This window comes from Nerophis ophidion, linkage group LG04, assembly GCF_033978795.1.
Source record: "Nerophis ophidion isolate RoL-2023_Sa linkage group LG04, RoL_Noph_v1.0, whole genome shotgun sequence".
NCBI classification, from domain to species: domain Eukaryota; kingdom Metazoa; phylum Chordata; class Actinopteri; order Syngnathiformes; family Syngnathidae; genus Nerophis; species Nerophis ophidion.
Window position 1 is genome coordinate 86313249 of NC_084614.1, and position 15804 is coordinate 86329052.

The following is a 15804-nucleotide window of genomic DNA, read 5'->3' on the forward strand; positions in this document are numbered from 1 at the left end:
ATTTTTTAACACTTTAATGAGTAGGACCCTTTTAAATCCCCAATAATTTCAGTGTGATTTGTTTTTAAGTGTCATTGCTCAAAAAATATAAATGAATTAAAATCAATGGCTTTATGAGTTATTGACCTATTTAATTCTCCAATTATTATATAATCTCAAATATTCCACTTGAAAAAATATTGGGTGATAATATTGCATATTTTGTGTTTTTTTTTCCCATTAAAAACAGGGTTTTCTTTGACAAAAAGAGCATACAACTTAAAGCTTTAAAATCATTATATTGACAGATGGACCTAATGTTGATCTGGAGATTTAAAACTTGAATAATAATAAAACAAAAATAATACTGAATAATGACACATTTTTAATATTTTTTTGACCAAAACCCTTTGGGGTCCCCGGGATCCAACCAGAGTGGAGGCCTAAATGTATATTGGTTATACATGTATTGGTTTTTAAAATAAAATAATGTCAAAATGGCCCCGCTTGCTATGATTTTTCAGTCTGCGGCCCTCAGTGGAAAAAGTTTGGACACCCCTGCTCTAATGTGACGGTTGGCCATACGCAGTGTGCCTCTTGTACGCTAGGGGGCGACTGTGGTCATTTGATGGAGTTTAGCTATGTTGGAATGTAAACACAGTAGATGAAGAGAAGGGTGCATGCTAATAAAGTAGCCAGCGTTAGTAACTGTCCAGCTCCACCAAAATGAAAGGAATATAATTGAAAATTAACAGAATATACTCTACAAATTATTTTTTGAAACAAAAATGTAACATGTAGGTTGACGGCTGTTATACATGTGGAGCTGTAGAGCAGTGGTTCTCAACCTTTTTTCCTGTGAACATTTTTTTAATTCAAGTACCCCTTAATCAGAACAGAGGGATTTTGGTTGAAAAAAAGAGATAAAGAAGTAAAATACTGTCAAAGTTAGTTGGTGACGAACCCCAAGATACAGAGAAGGAGACAGGCTTTTTGCAGGTAAACATGTTTTGATTAAAATAATAGAATAAGAACAAACAAAAGGGTACTAATAAAGGACGAGCACAAGGCGGATAACAAACAAAAGGAGCTTTAGCATGGAAGCTAGCAACAAACAAAAAGGGGCCTAGCGTGGAAGCTAGCGGGTAGCGAACAGGAAAACAGAAGTCGTCACTTGTAGAATGAAAACAAAACGAAAGCAGGGAACAAAAGACAGTAAGCTACAAACAGATACCGAAAGATAGCTTACCGCTACGCTGCAATGACACGACATGACAGGAGCGACAATACGGAAGTGACATCGACAAGACAATAATCCAGCCCTGACTGGAGGACAAAAGCAGGTAGAAAAAGGATCGGGCTGATTGACACCAGGTGTGGCCAGGTGCCAAGAAAATATTTTAAAGACTTGGTCTTCACTTGTCTAAATAAATTATTTTATTTTTTTACTTTGCTTCTTATAACTTTCAGAAAGACAATTTTAGAGAAAAATTACAACCTTAAAAATGATTTTAAGATTTTCAAAAACATAAACATTTTTGCCTTTTAAATTCCTTCCTCTTCCTGACAATTTAAATCAATGTTCAAGTAAATGTATTTTTTTATTGTAAATAACAATAAATACAATTTAATTCTTCATTTTAGCTTCTGTTTTTTCGACAAAAATTGTTTGTGAAATATTTCTTCAATTATGATTAAAATTCCAAAAAATTATTGTGGCAAATCTAGAAAAACCTTTAGAATCAAATTTAAATCTTATTTCAAAGTCTTTTGAATTTTCTTTTAAAATTCTTCTTCTGGAAAATCTAGAAGAAATTATGATTTGTCTTTTTAGAAATATAGCTTGGTCCAACTCGTTATATATTCCAACAAAGTGCAGATTGGATTTTAACCTATTTAAAACATGTCATCAAAATTCTAAAATTAATCTTAATCAGGAAAAAATACTAATGATGTTCCATAAATTCTTTTTTTTAATTTTTTCAAAAAGATTCAAATTAGCTAGTTTTTCTCTTCTTTTTTTCGGTTGAATTTTGAATTTTAAAGAGTCGAAATTGAAGATAAACTATGTTTCAAAATTTAATTTTCCTTTTTTTCCTGTTTTCTCCTCTTTTAAACCGTTCAATTAAGTGTTTTTTTCATCATTTATTCTCTACAAAAAACCTTCCGTAAAAGGAAAAAAAAATGTATGACAGAATGACAGACAGAAATACCCATTTTTTTATACATATAGATTTATTTATTAAAGGTAGATTGAGCAAATTGGTTATTTCTGGCAATTTATTTAAGTGTGTATCAAACTGGGAGCCCTTCGCATTAATCAGTACCCAAGAAGTAGCTCTTGGTTTCAAAAATGTTGCTGACCCCTGATATAAATGAATGTAACCATGGTAATAAAATGTTATATAGCAAAGTAAAAGTTGTGTTTCTTATCTAAGTAAATGTAACTCGTTACTACTCACCTACGTGGATAAGTGTGTTCACCTTTGACAGGTACGACAAAATAGAAATAAAAATAAAAATGATCACCATCGAGTTTAGGTGACTTGAAACAAGCATGCATTCAATGTTTGGCTTTACCGTGTCTACTTTTACTTTCACTTTCTTTGATATTCTGCCAGCAGAAGCGTCTGCCTCAATCATTATTTGTATTGATGCTTTCTTGAGAGGACTACAATACGATCACTGATCGGATGTTCCAGCCCTGTCATTACTTTTAACTCTCAATCTCACCTTCATTCCTCTTTCTTTCTTTTCTTTCCAAGTTTGGCGGCCAACTTGACACACCTTTTTGTTGTCAAGTCACGTGATTTCCCAGAAAAGCCACACAAGCATTTACCTGACGTGGCCACAAGGGGCGCTCTCTAGTGAGTCCAGTAGAAGACTTCTTGTCAGTTGACTGCTGCCACTTTTCTGTGCAGAATAGCGTTTCGTTTTCTCTCCTCACTGTGACGTCACAGAATGCTGACTCCTCATTGGCTCAGGTGGAGTATTATAAAAAGAGCCTCGACAGTTCCTGGTTCATTTTTCCTGTTTGCGAGTCAAGCGAGTGTTCGTCACTTTTGTCTTTCTCTGCGGGATTAAAAGTGGCAAACATCTTTTTGTTTCGCGCTGACATCATGAACTTGTTTTTATTCTTTCTTCTGGTCGTGCAAATGCACAGCGTGACGCCTGGTAAGTCCTTTTTATAAGTTTATTAATATTTTATTCATAAATCCTATTTGTGCCTTCACTTATTTGACTTCTGAGAGTTTCTGTTACTTATTAATTAAATTAGTGTTGTATTATTTAAGCCCTTTATTACTTAATCCTGGTTCTTTTTTTAACATATTTTATTGTTTTCCCCTTTTCCTACTAAAAATTTAAAATGTTCCAAGAAGGTTACAGAAGCACAGAAATCCGTTTTGGCTCTTTATTTATTTTGACTTTAGGTTCTCTTGTTCAAAGACTTATTTTTTTCCAAGGCTTGTAAGAACGAACACAAATCTTCAAACACGGAAGTGTCAGAAACTAATCAAGTGTAGTAACATCACCCCGCCACAAGATGTCAGTAAGAGTCGACATCAAATGGGCAGAACAGGTTGTGTTCAACTCTGTTGTACTTTTTATTCAGCCTCCATTGTAGAAAATATATGTTTATTTTCAAAATGTTCAAACTGTCAACAGATGTTAGTAATATTATTAATGTGTTGTATTTGTCATAGAACATGTGAGTCTTGACTGTGATATCTAGCAGTGTTTGATGTTCACTTTAAGACCCGACTGAAGACGGAAGGAGCTAAAATATTCACAGTGCAAGATTGTTGAACATGAAACAAAATAATAAAAAGTCATCCTGTTGTTGTTTTCTTCTTTCAGTGATTCACACGCTGCAGTATTTCCACACTGCGTCCTCTCAAGTTCCAAACTTCCCAGAGTTTGTGGCTGTTGGTTATGTTGATGGAGTTCAGATTTCTCACTATGACAGCAAAAACAGGAAAGCAGAAGCCAAACAGGACTGGATGAACAAAATCACAGCAGAGAATCCAAAATACTGGCAGAGACAAACAGAGATCAGTGTTGTTAGTGAGTTGAGGGACAAACACAACCTTGAAGTTCTTAAGAAGCGTTTCAACCAAACTGGAGGTTTGTTTATGTTGAACTTTCTACTACTTAAATGTATTTGATGTACTCTTTTTATACTGTAGTAAACACACATTACTGCACTGATACTTGTCTCTGTCCATCCCATAATAACCTACACTAATACTGTGTGTGTGTGTGTGTGTGTGTGTGTGTGTGTGTGTGTGTGTGTGTGTGTGTGTGTGTGTGTGTGTGTCACTCTGCTTTACAACACTGTGTGTGTCTCAGGTGTTCACATTCTCCAGTGGATGTCTGGATGTGAATGGAATGATGAGACTGATGAAGTTAAAGGTTGGCGTCAGGAAGGTTATGATGGAGAAGATTTCATATCGTTGGACATGAAGACATGGACATTTACTGCAGCAAAACAACAAGCTTTCCCCAGCAAACTCAAGAGGGACCAGGACAAACATCTACTAGAATACAATAAGTTTTACTACACTGAGTATTGTCCTTCTTACTTGAAGAAGTATGTGAACAATGGGAAGGAGGTCCTAATGAGAACAGGTAGAAACACAACATGTACTTTCACCTTTTAACTTGTTAGCACTCCCCCTATAGGAACATTACTGACATTACACCCTGTCTCTTTATACTCTTCTCTCTTTCTCTCACCTTCTCTCCATCTTTACCTTCATTCTAACCTTCTCTCCATCTTTACCTTTGTTCTCACCTTCTCTCCATCTCTACCTCCATCTACACCTTCTCTCCATCTTTATCTCATTCTCTTCTTCTTTCCATCTTTACCTCCATCACCTTTTCTCCATCTTTACCTCCACTCTAACCTTCTCTCCATCCTTACCTCTATTCTCTCCATCTTTATATCCTTCTCTTGATCTTTACCTCCATTCTCTCCTTCTCTCCATCTTTACCTTATTCTCTCCATCCCTCCATTTTTCCCTCCATCCTCACCTTCTATCCAACTTTACCTCCATTCTCACCTTCTCTTCATCTTTACCTCCGTTCTCCCTTTCTCTCCATCTTTACCTCCATTCTCCTTTTCTCTCCACCTTTACCTCCATTCTTCCCTTCTCTCCATCTTTACCTCCATCCACACGTTCTCTCCATCTTTACCTCCATCCACACGTTCTCTCCATCTTTACCTCCATCCACACCTTTTCTCCATCTTTACCTCCATCCACACGTTCTCTCCATCTTTACCTCCACTCTAACCTTTTCTCCATCTTTACCTCCATCCACATGTTCTCTTCATCTTTACCTCCACTCTAACCTTTTCTCCATCTTTACCTCTTTTCTCCCCTTCTCTCCATCTATACCTCCATTCTCCCCTTCTCTCTATTTGTACCGCCATTCTCTCCATATTTACCTCCATCCACACGTTCTCTCCATCTTTACCTCCATCCTCTCCTTCTATCCAACTTTACCTCCATTCTCACCTTCTCTTCATCTTTACCTGCGTTCTCCCTTTCTCTCCATCTTTACCTCCATCCACACGTTCTCTCCATCTTTACCTCCATCCACACGTTCTCTCCATCTTTACCTCTGTTATCGCCTTCTCTCCATCTTTACCTCTGTTCTCGCCTTCTCTCCATCTTTACCTCCGTTCTCGCCTTCTCTCCATCTTTACCTCTGTTCTCATTTTCTGTCCATCTTTACCTCCATCCACTCTCTCACTCCATTTTAACCTCCGTCCACAAGTTCTCTCCATATATACCTCCGTTATTACCTTCTCTCCATCTTTACTTCCATTCTCCCCTTCTCTCCATCTTTACCTCCATTCTCCCCTTCTCTCCATCTTTACCTCCGTCCACTCTCTCCCTCCATCTTTACCTCTGTTCACACCTTCTCTCCATCTTTACCTCTGTTCACACCTTCTCTCCATCTTTACCTCCGTTCACACCTTTTGTCCATCTTTACCTCCGTCCACACCTTCTCTCTATTTGTACCCCCATTCTCTCCAGCTTTACCTCCGTTCTCACCTTCTCTCCAGCTTTACCTCAATCTAGACTTTCTTTCCATCTTTACCTCCATCCACTCTCTCACTCCATCTTTACCTCCGTTATTACCTTTTCTTCCATCTTTACTTTAATCTACAATTTCTGTCCATCTTTGCCTCCATCCACACCTTCTCTCCATCTTTACTTCCATCCACACTTTCTCTCCATCTTTACCTCCATCCACACCTTCTTTCCATCCACAGCTTCTCTCCATCTTTACCTCCATCCACACCTTCTTTCTATCCACACCTTCTCTCCATCTTTACCTCCATCCCCACCTTCTCTCCATCCACACCTTCTCTCCATATTTACCTCCGTTCTCTCCTTTTCCCTCCATCTTTACCTCCATCCTCACGTTCTCTCCATCTTTACCTCATTCTCAACTTCTCTCCATCTTTACCTCCATCCACACCTCATCTCCATATTTACCTCCGTTCTCTCCTTCTCTCCATCTTTACCTTCATCCAAACCTCTCTATTTGTACCTCCATTCTTTCTATCTTTAATTCCATCCTCATATTCTCTCTATCTTTACCTCCCTCCACACCTTCTCTCCATCTTTACCTCTGTTCTCATCTTCTCTCCATCTTTAACTTCATCCTAACCTTCTCTCTGTACCTCCATTTTCTCCATCTTTACCTCCATCAACACCTTCACTCCATCTTTACCTCCGTTATTACATTCTCTCCATCTTTACTTTAATCCACACCTTCTCTCCATCTTTACTTCCATTCTTTTCTTTTCTCTCCATCTTCACCTCCATCCCCACCTTCTCTCCATCTTTACCTCCACCCACACCTTCTCTCTATCCACACCTTTTCTCAATATTCTCTCCATCCACACCTTCTCCCCACGTTGTCCTGTGTTCACACGTGACATCACTTCCTGTGCAGAGCTTCCAGAGGTGTTCCTGCTCCAGAAGACGCCGTCCTCTCCGGTCAGCTGCATGGCGACAGGTTTCTACCCCGACGGTGCCGACCTGTTTTGGAGGAAAGACGGCGAGCAGATCTTCGAGGACGTGGAGCACGGAGAGATACTCCCCAACCACGACGGAACCTTCCAGATGTCGGTGGCGCTGAAAGTGGAGGTGACGGCCGACGTGGAGGGCAAGTACGAATGTGTGTTTCAGCTGTCAGGCGTCAAGGAGGACTTGGTCACCAAGCTGGAGAGAAGAAGCATCCTGAGCAACGCAAGCCATGAAGGTGAGAAAGACACATTTAGTTGGAGATGTTTCCCATCACAAGTCCACCTGTCACCATTATTGATCCATGTCACCATGACAACGCTTGACGTCTGCATGCAAAGTAGTCATGAAGGTTTCCTCTTCATGCTTTGTCACTCCACTTGTGCTTTTTTGCTCTCCACAGACAACTTGAGCGTCGCCCTCGCTGCCACGGCGGCGGTCCTCGCTGTGGCGGCCATCATCATCATCATCATCATCATGGTCATGGTCAGGCGTCACAGAAACAGACAAGGTGAGGGACGCCAATGTCCTCTGTCTTCTTCTTCTCGGTGCACTCGGTCCAGGCCGTGAGTTGATGCTTTCATCCGGGCTGCAAAGGTGCGGCCATCTTTTAGTTGCCTTCCAGCCAAACACTCAAAGATCCACAGAGACAGAGCGCACACTCTCACGTAGAAACACGGCGTGACGTGAGGGGAAAAGTCCACTTCACCTTGTTTCTCTTTCATTTCAGCCCAGTACGATCCAGCTGGTAAGTAAAACATCTTTTCTTTGAGCCGCAAGAAACAAAGCCGTGGTGAAGCGTCACTCACATGGAGGTCTGATGTGGACCTTTGTTACAAGTTTAGCCGGAAAAGCCCAACTGGAGCTGACTCCTTCACAATAAAAGTCCCTCCTGTGAGCACACGCAATACAAAGTCTGGCATATCTCACTTTTGACAGGAGTCCTCATGATGAGGATCAGCCAAATGAGACATCAAGTGTGCTGACTCGTCATGTTTCCAAGTCACACCTCAAAGATCTGATGTGAGTGACGAGGCACCTTCTGGATGTTCTTCCTTCACCGTTTGCGTTTGTCCCGCAGCTCGCCACGACGGCGTGGAGCTCGACGAGAACGTGCAGGCGGCTGAAGGCTGAGTAAGCTCACATGGACTGTCTGCACCTCCAAATGTTCTTGTGTGAAGATGATGTTCAACTTGGATTCACCTGCTTCTGTCGGGAATGTGCTGAGTGGTCTTCTTCCTCCAGGATGCTTTGTGCACTGGAACACAGGGAGATGTCTCCATCGCTGAGGGACGTCATCACACTCGGAGATGAGATGGAGATGTGCTTTGTTCTTCGTCCGACTGCTCCTCACGCTATTCCATGTATTCTTCTTTGGCCGTTAAAAGACTTTCAAGATCAAACGTTGGTGGCTGTAAAATCGCACGTTTCATGGCCTTGACGTCATGACGAGGATTTCTTCTTTTCTTTCAATGGCCGCTGCTTATGATCAATATCACATTGTGTCACATCTCTGTCAATAAATCCGTTTTTTCTCCACTCGCCTCGCACTGCTTTCTTGGGGACCAGGAAGAGTCTCAGTCATAAAAATGGTAGAAGTAGGTCATTTTTGTTTGTTTTTACTTTTTCATTCAACACTTAAATCCCTTGATCAATTTCAGGTTTATCCGTCCTTATCAGTCTTTTTTTTTTCATAATTTACGCCATTTTTGTCAAAACCTTGTTTTGTTATGGCAAAAGCACAAAATAATTTTCACTCAACTTAATTGCAATCTTAAATATGTCAATAATTCATAACATCATCGATTTTAATTCATTATTTTTTTTGAGCAATGACAATTAAAACTTGTAAAACTGAAATTATTAGGATCCAAACGGGCCCCACTCATAAAAATAAGTCAAACATTTATTTTTACTTTCAACACTTAAGTCCCTCGATAAACTTCAGATCCATCCCTCGTTTCTGTGACGACCTGTCACGTCAGGTGTCACGCGGTCTGTTTGCGTTTGTGTTTATCTCCTAGTCAGCGCTCTTATTTTGGTCCCACTTCCTGTTTGTCTCCCTGAGCCCTTTTCCCTCCTCACCTGTCGCTGATTGGCAGCCTGGCTACACCTGGTCATGGGGTGAGGGTGATGGGTCAAATGCAGAGGAAAATCTCACCACACCTAGTGTGTGTGTGACAATCATTGGTACTTTTACTTTAAACAACTGGCTTCAATTTATGCCTGCCTCGCCCTCCAGTCAGGGCTCAAGGATTGTTTTGTGAAACGTTACTTTGGTTTTTCTGTATGCTGCTTATGCTTCTGTGCACTTCCCTGCTGCACCTCCTTGTGCTCCCTGTGGGAATTAAAAGACTCACCCGCACGTCGTCCTCCTGTCTCCTGCATCTTGGGGTCACAACTAGAGCAGCCATGCAAGTACGTGACAGCTTCTTCATTTCTGTTTTTTTTTTTTTGCTCTGTTAGTCAAAAACCCTTTTTTTGTAGGATAAACACAAAATATCCTATAAAAATACTCTTAAGTCAAATTTTGTATGTGACGTAATTGGAGCCATGACTAGTTTAAATACTTTGTAACAACATTGAGTTTGATTCATTATTATTTTTGAGCAATGACAGCTTTAAAGAGAAAACAACCTGCATGGCAGCTTTATTAGACTCAACAATGCAACTTTTCTTTGTTCCATTTCACATGTTTTCACCTCTTTTATTCCACTATTTAGGTTTTTTTATACACTATCTGTAGAATGTGTCGTGTATGAGCTTATATGGGACATAATGTATAATATTTCTAATTACCTTTTTCTTTTTCCTGCCTTTTTAACCTGAGTCTTTCAAGCAAAATCGTTCCAAAAATCAGCAAACCCGCCTTTCTTCTTCCTCCGTCAAAAGTAGGTGAATCCACAAATATAAATAACTACAGACCGATTTCCAAATTGGGTTAATGTTGAATGTCCAATCCAAGATGGCCGACAGGACTGTCTTTTGTTTGTCTGCTTGTCAAAGTGGTCTGAATTTCTATGTGTTTTAGTCTCTTTTTTTTAGCCGATTTAAGTAAATTGCACTAGTTTTAAGCGTAACAATTGATGAATGAAGGCTTACTTCCAAAAAGTGGTATTTCTGACTGCTTTTGTTGGATTTGGAAATCTGGAGGCCTCTGACCTGCAGAAGCCGGGAGATGTTTTGCTAGCTGAAATTTTGGCCTTCCATCTGCCACAGTCTGGATCTATACTAGTCTCAGCTTGGCCTTCCACTACCTACAGTCTGAGTCGACTGGCTTCATCTTGGCCTTCCGTCTTCCACGGCCTGGATCCATCTTAGCCTCAGACTGACTAAAGCTGGGCCTCTGCTAGCCTTAGCTTGGTCTTCCAACTCTTGTAGCTTGGACATCTGAACTTTGATTATTGGACCTGGGTAGGTAGTAAAACAATTTAACAATGACTTTGACAAAAGCTCTCTGTTTAATATTAATGCTTTTTCCTGGACTTGTTTTCTGCAATTGTAGTGGGGTACCTGACCAGGTGCTCCACCAACCTTTAACTCTACCAAACGCAATAACAATCACCTGGTCCTTTGAAACTACAGCATTTACACAAAGGTTATTGATATCCACATGTGGGTCAGTGCTAAATAATTCTAACCAGCTTCAGTTATGGTGTATTTCTGTGCTAAACAGATGGTTTTCTCCTTCTGATATTACTCATTTTGATATTGTGAAGCCAAATAATGTTGTCATGAGGTCACCTTGCCATATGAAACGGAAAATCTTTATATTGCTCTTACTTCTGCTATCAGGCAATGTGCAACCAAATCCAGGCCCAGCTTTATACAACATCAGTACTCCTGATGAACTTAGAGCTAGCCCATAGCAAAGCAAAATTGAAGATGAGATCTCATATATGTCTTATATATATCTCCTAGACATAAAAGAGCACTAATCGAGACCAAAGTAGATTTCTCATTCTTCTCAAATGTAGCTCCTGAGAAATAAGGCTCGCAGTGAGCACTGTGAGAGATCTCAAAGTTGTCTAACAGTTATCTCTTTTTCCGATTTCAACAAAGACCAAAATGAGAGATGAATGAGCTGGTCTCCAATATGTCTCAATAATGACTCAGTGAGAGATACACATGGTTTTGTTTCTCACTACTCACTGTTTGAGTTCTCAGATGTCTCTTTGCTATTTCGGCAAAAAGACAATCAATGAGTATTGGTTTCAATATGTCTCAATGATGTCTGAGTGAGAGATATACTTGGTTTTGTCTCTCACTGCTCACTATTTGAGTTGTAATATACCCGTTTTCTGGCTTAGAAAAAATAATTTCAAAAATGCATTTTAATTGACACAGTTTAATTATACCTCAATCATACTCCAGTTTATCTCACGCTAACATTTGGAGAAAATAATTAATTCAGGCAATATGGATATATGGTCTGTAATCTAAATGGTTTATTTAAATAATTTTCTACTTAATTTGTTGATTTCTTATCCACACGCAATGTGCAGTAACTCAGTGACTACAATTGTGAGATTTAAAACTGAACCCAAACAATACTGATATGATCACAAGACACTTTTTAAGAGCTTTTAACATTTGTGAACTTTCTAGAGCAGTGGTTCTCAAACTCTTTTAACAAGGTACCACTTCAGAAGATATTTGGCTCTCCAACCACCATTATAAGGACTAATATTAAAATACAGTAGCATAGTAGGCCTATGTATTCATTAAAAAAAGACAGTGGTTTTATTAAACAAGTAAATTTAATAAATTGGCCACTGAAATATTACACACAATGCAACAACATAATCAACAATGATACTCCATATACAATACATATTTACAGACTTTTACAGCATCCACGGCAACATCACATCAGTGTGTATTTTCAGAGCATTCATAACAATGATCAAAAAATTGATTTGTGGCTTCTTAGGCCAGTTCAGTTCTTAATTATCTAAAACTTTTCAAGTGTATTGGGGAAATGAACTGCAAACACAATGCCAAGCATAGATGTGAAGTCAAGGAAAACAACTTTACCCAATATGTCATCCAAGGATACTACTGTACTGGCAGAAGTTTCCAATAGGGGAATAACATAACTGCATGTCTCATATGTTACACTATCTTGCAGCAAAGAAAAACCTGCATGTTTAAATTCACGAACGAGGGCCCATTTGGCACATGAATGTGCTACGGTAAAGAAGAAATCAATCTGTACATACTTTAAAAAAAAGGATGAGAATCTTTCTTCTGACACACTAGTCCCACAAAACAGGCATTTTATTTGTTTACTTTCTATTGGCCCAAAACAATTACTGGAGGATTTATGTAATATAATAAGCGATGATGCAGAGTGGGATAAAAAAAAGTTTTGAACTTCTGCACATTGTTTAAGCAGTCTGTGTTCAGACTATCGGGATAAAGCAACTTGAACATTTTGAGCATATCGCTTAGGGCCTTATCAGTGACTTTATGACAGTTTACATAACCCATGATGATCAGAAGGCACTCTGCCATGGCTTCTGATGCATTGTCATGTATTGGTTTGTCTGTTGTGTCCTTGAAATTTGACTCTTCTGCACACTCCTCACTCAAACTATCTTCAAATCCTTCATAAAACGTATGTCCGTCATTGTACATCCAATCCCCTATATCAGGGAGAGCTTCCTCAAATGATTGAGATGAATCATACTCAGCATCGACATGTAGTTTAGTTGTTAGGCCATCAGGAGGATCTGTGAGGGCTGTTCTGGAAAATGTTTTTCCATTGTCTTTGATAGTCAGAAGTAGAAATATTTTCATGTGCTGAAATTAAAATAGAATACAAATCATTAAAGGTTTTTTATACCATTTTGTCAAAAGGCAAAACGTATAACATCTCAGCATATCGCTCACATTCTTACACTCAAAAGTTTGTCATATTTTAGCAGGATTTGCTTCGTGACAAAATTCACAACAAAACAATAGTCAGACACAGAAGACGGTGGGTGTACCTGGCAGGTAGGGAGAGGCTTGATGTTCCAGAGTGGTACATCCTGCACGGTCACCTGAAGGTTGGATGTGTTCCATTTGAAGAGCAGTGTTTTGGGATCCTTCAGGAGGCACCGCCTCCTTCAGTGTTATTCTGCTGCTATCCCCTGACACAAAGAAGAGGAACCAAAAAACTCAAAAGACTAAGATTTAGTAAACACACAGCATCAAACCAAACCTATGAGAAAGGATCTTGACGAGGGATGCAACATTATTGTAAATATTACGTTATATTGGTTTCAAAATTCTCACAATAATGCCGTGATGTGTGACGCTATCAAACGAGAACTCCAGTGGGTGTGTTTTTTTCTGACAATATTAAGTAGGCTCATCTGAGAAGTAAACTCGATCTCCCATGATAACCCGCGTAGTGTGGGACAACAAAGTTCAAACAGGGGACATTATATAGGGGCGAAAAAGTGGAAGTGTGCAGGAGTGACGGGAATGTTTGTGCTTCGGTGATCCGAGGAATTGTTGCTGTGAAATATTTCTGTGCCTATAACTGTCGTGCTTGTTTAAGCTTAAATAAAGTCTGCATAATACAAGGTAAAGCTTGCCACGTTCATCCAGACCATTTCCAAGTCGGCCCAGAGCTGTTGCACCTCACCAAAGGAAACGTGGACATGCACAAAATAAGAAATTTGCCGACACTTCATACCACAATGTCTACAATAAGTTAAGGACTATGAGTAATATATTAGAATGAGTTGTATTTTAGAACCATTATTTGGAAAATATCATTGATGTGAAACCAAGACGTAAGCAAGGGACAATATCCATTTGTGAGGTATTTATATGATTAAAAGTCAAATTATTAGTTAATTCTTAAGAATCAGTATTTTACAAACTAATACTAACAATTCCATTGCAAATGACAGTTTCTTAGGAAGTTAAAAGTAAAAAAAACACTAAACTAAACAGCAGTGATGTAACAATACCAAAATGTCATATCACCGTTACTGTGACCAAAATGATCACTGTTTGCATTATAATCGCATTATTGTTGAATGTGCTAAAAATGTAATCAAACCCACAATAATACCAAGTTATATTAAAAAAAAAACATACCAGACAAACACAGTATAGTTTCTTGGCTAAAGAAACATTATTGTTCTACATTAGTTACACTGCAAGTTTACTGTTAATGTCAGTTTAAAGACACATATTTGAAAGTTTTGTTTTTTGTTTGTTTTTGTGTGTTACTTGAAATTCTGGAATTCTGCACCATTCCTTTGCACCTGAAATACCTGTTTATAATAATAAATATGACTACAACATATGAACATTATGTTTGTGTTCAATTATAGTAAGTGTGTTTATCCTAAACATTCCTGCCACTTCATTTAACACCACCCATCTATCCATTTTCTACCGCTTATTCCCTTTGGAGTCGCGGGGGGCGCTGGTGCCTATCTCAGCTACAATCGGGCGGAAGGCGGTGTACACCCAGGACAAGTCCCCACCTCATCGCAGGGCCAACACAGATAGACAGACAACATTCACACTCACATTCACACACCAGGGACCATTTAGTGTTGCCAATTAACCTATCCCCAGGTGCATGTCTTTGGACTGACATTTTTGTAACAATATCTTATTGTGGCTTTAACACTGTGACGATATCATACCGTGAAAATTTGATATTGTTACATCCCTAATCAGCCTTAACTTGAAGGTGAAAGGTTCAAAAAACATTAATTACACATGCTGAGATTACTTATATTTCACGTTTCATTCTTCATACGTGCTACTGTAATCAGGGTAAAAGAAAGCAATATTTCCATGCTTGTTCCTGACAAACTGTGGACAGCTTTTTATCCTTCTATCTGGTCTGTAAATCTCAATCAGAACTAATTCACTTAAACAAAGAACACGCACATACATGTAACTTACTTAGCCATTGCTCATCAGTCTCCACATAGGTGGTTGCAGGACGACATGACTGCAGGAAGAAAAATAAAATATCATATATCTGCTGCCAGTTTAATGCACCACAACTATGCCAGTCTGCTTACCAGCTTTACAGTCCTTCTTGATCATTTATTTGAGTCGACTTCTTTACCAGTTCTTCTCCATCGTTTTCCAGGTTTTCATTTTGTCATTTCGACACTCCAATACTATGTAAATACAGACAAAGGTTGCTGGAATATACAGTGGAACTTCTTGTAAATGTAAAACTCTATATCATGTCGAAGCAGTGTATGTTCAGTAATTTATATTGTTCAACTTCAAATGTTCTCTGAACATTTACTTCTATCATTGCTATTTCACTATGGGATGTATGAAGTGTAGTTTATCACTTGAGATGCCTCGCTGGAGGTAACTTTCATAGCTTCTAGCAAGGTGGTTGTGACGTTGAATGCGGCATTTAGAGCTATATTTCCGTAAATCAGTGACGTTACAGTAGTTTAATAAATACTAACTCGTGTATGTTAAAGTAATTTAAATACCAAAACAAAAACAATAAATGGTATTACTTACTTGCAGTTGTTATTCCTTCAGTGCCGAATTGTTTCTTCAAGTCACATCCGCCCACTAAATGCGCATGCGTGTTTTTCAGGTAGAGCAAATATGATTGGACAGATTCATGGGGCGCGGTGCCAAATCTCGCGAGAGTGTCGTTGAGATCCACATCTCAGAATTTTGATAAAGTTGATTTTCTCCTTATATGACCATCTGAAAATAGCCATTTTTGGCTATGAGTAACTTTCAAAGGAAGGAAATTTAGAAAATTTACGCTTTCTATCAGACG

At 39.0% G+C, this 15804-nt stretch overlaps 1 protein-coding gene and 1 long non-coding RNA gene across 2 annotated transcripts in view; one reads left to right on the top strand and one right to left on the bottom strand.

The window, feature by feature from the left end:
- Positions 1–8561, top strand: part of LOC133552125 (class I histocompatibility antigen, F10 alpha chain-like) — an 89918-nt gene extending 81357 nt beyond the window's left edge. Inside the window, exons 3-6 of the mRNA XM_061899487.1 lie at positions 4330–4608; positions 6952–7260; positions 7426–8156; positions 8268–8561. Coding sequence (XP_061755471.1) covers positions 4330–4608; positions 6952–7260; positions 7426–7592 — 755 coding nt within the window. The 3' untranslated portion in view covers positions 7593–8156; positions 8268–8561. The remainder of the gene's footprint in view (positions 1–4329; positions 4609–6951; positions 7261–7425; positions 8157–8267) is intronic.
- Positions 8562–11868: 3307 nt separating this feature from the next.
- Positions 11869–15593, bottom strand: LOC133550626 (uncharacterized). The gene is made up of 5 exons (XR_009806353.1): positions 15534–15593; positions 15068–15169; positions 14946–14994; positions 13016–13159; positions 11869–12827 (listed from the first exon to the last, which is right to left on the bottom strand). It is a non-coding gene; the product is annotated as an uncharacterized LOC133550626 (long non-coding RNA).
- Between the last annotated feature and the right edge of the window lie 211 nt (positions 15594–15804).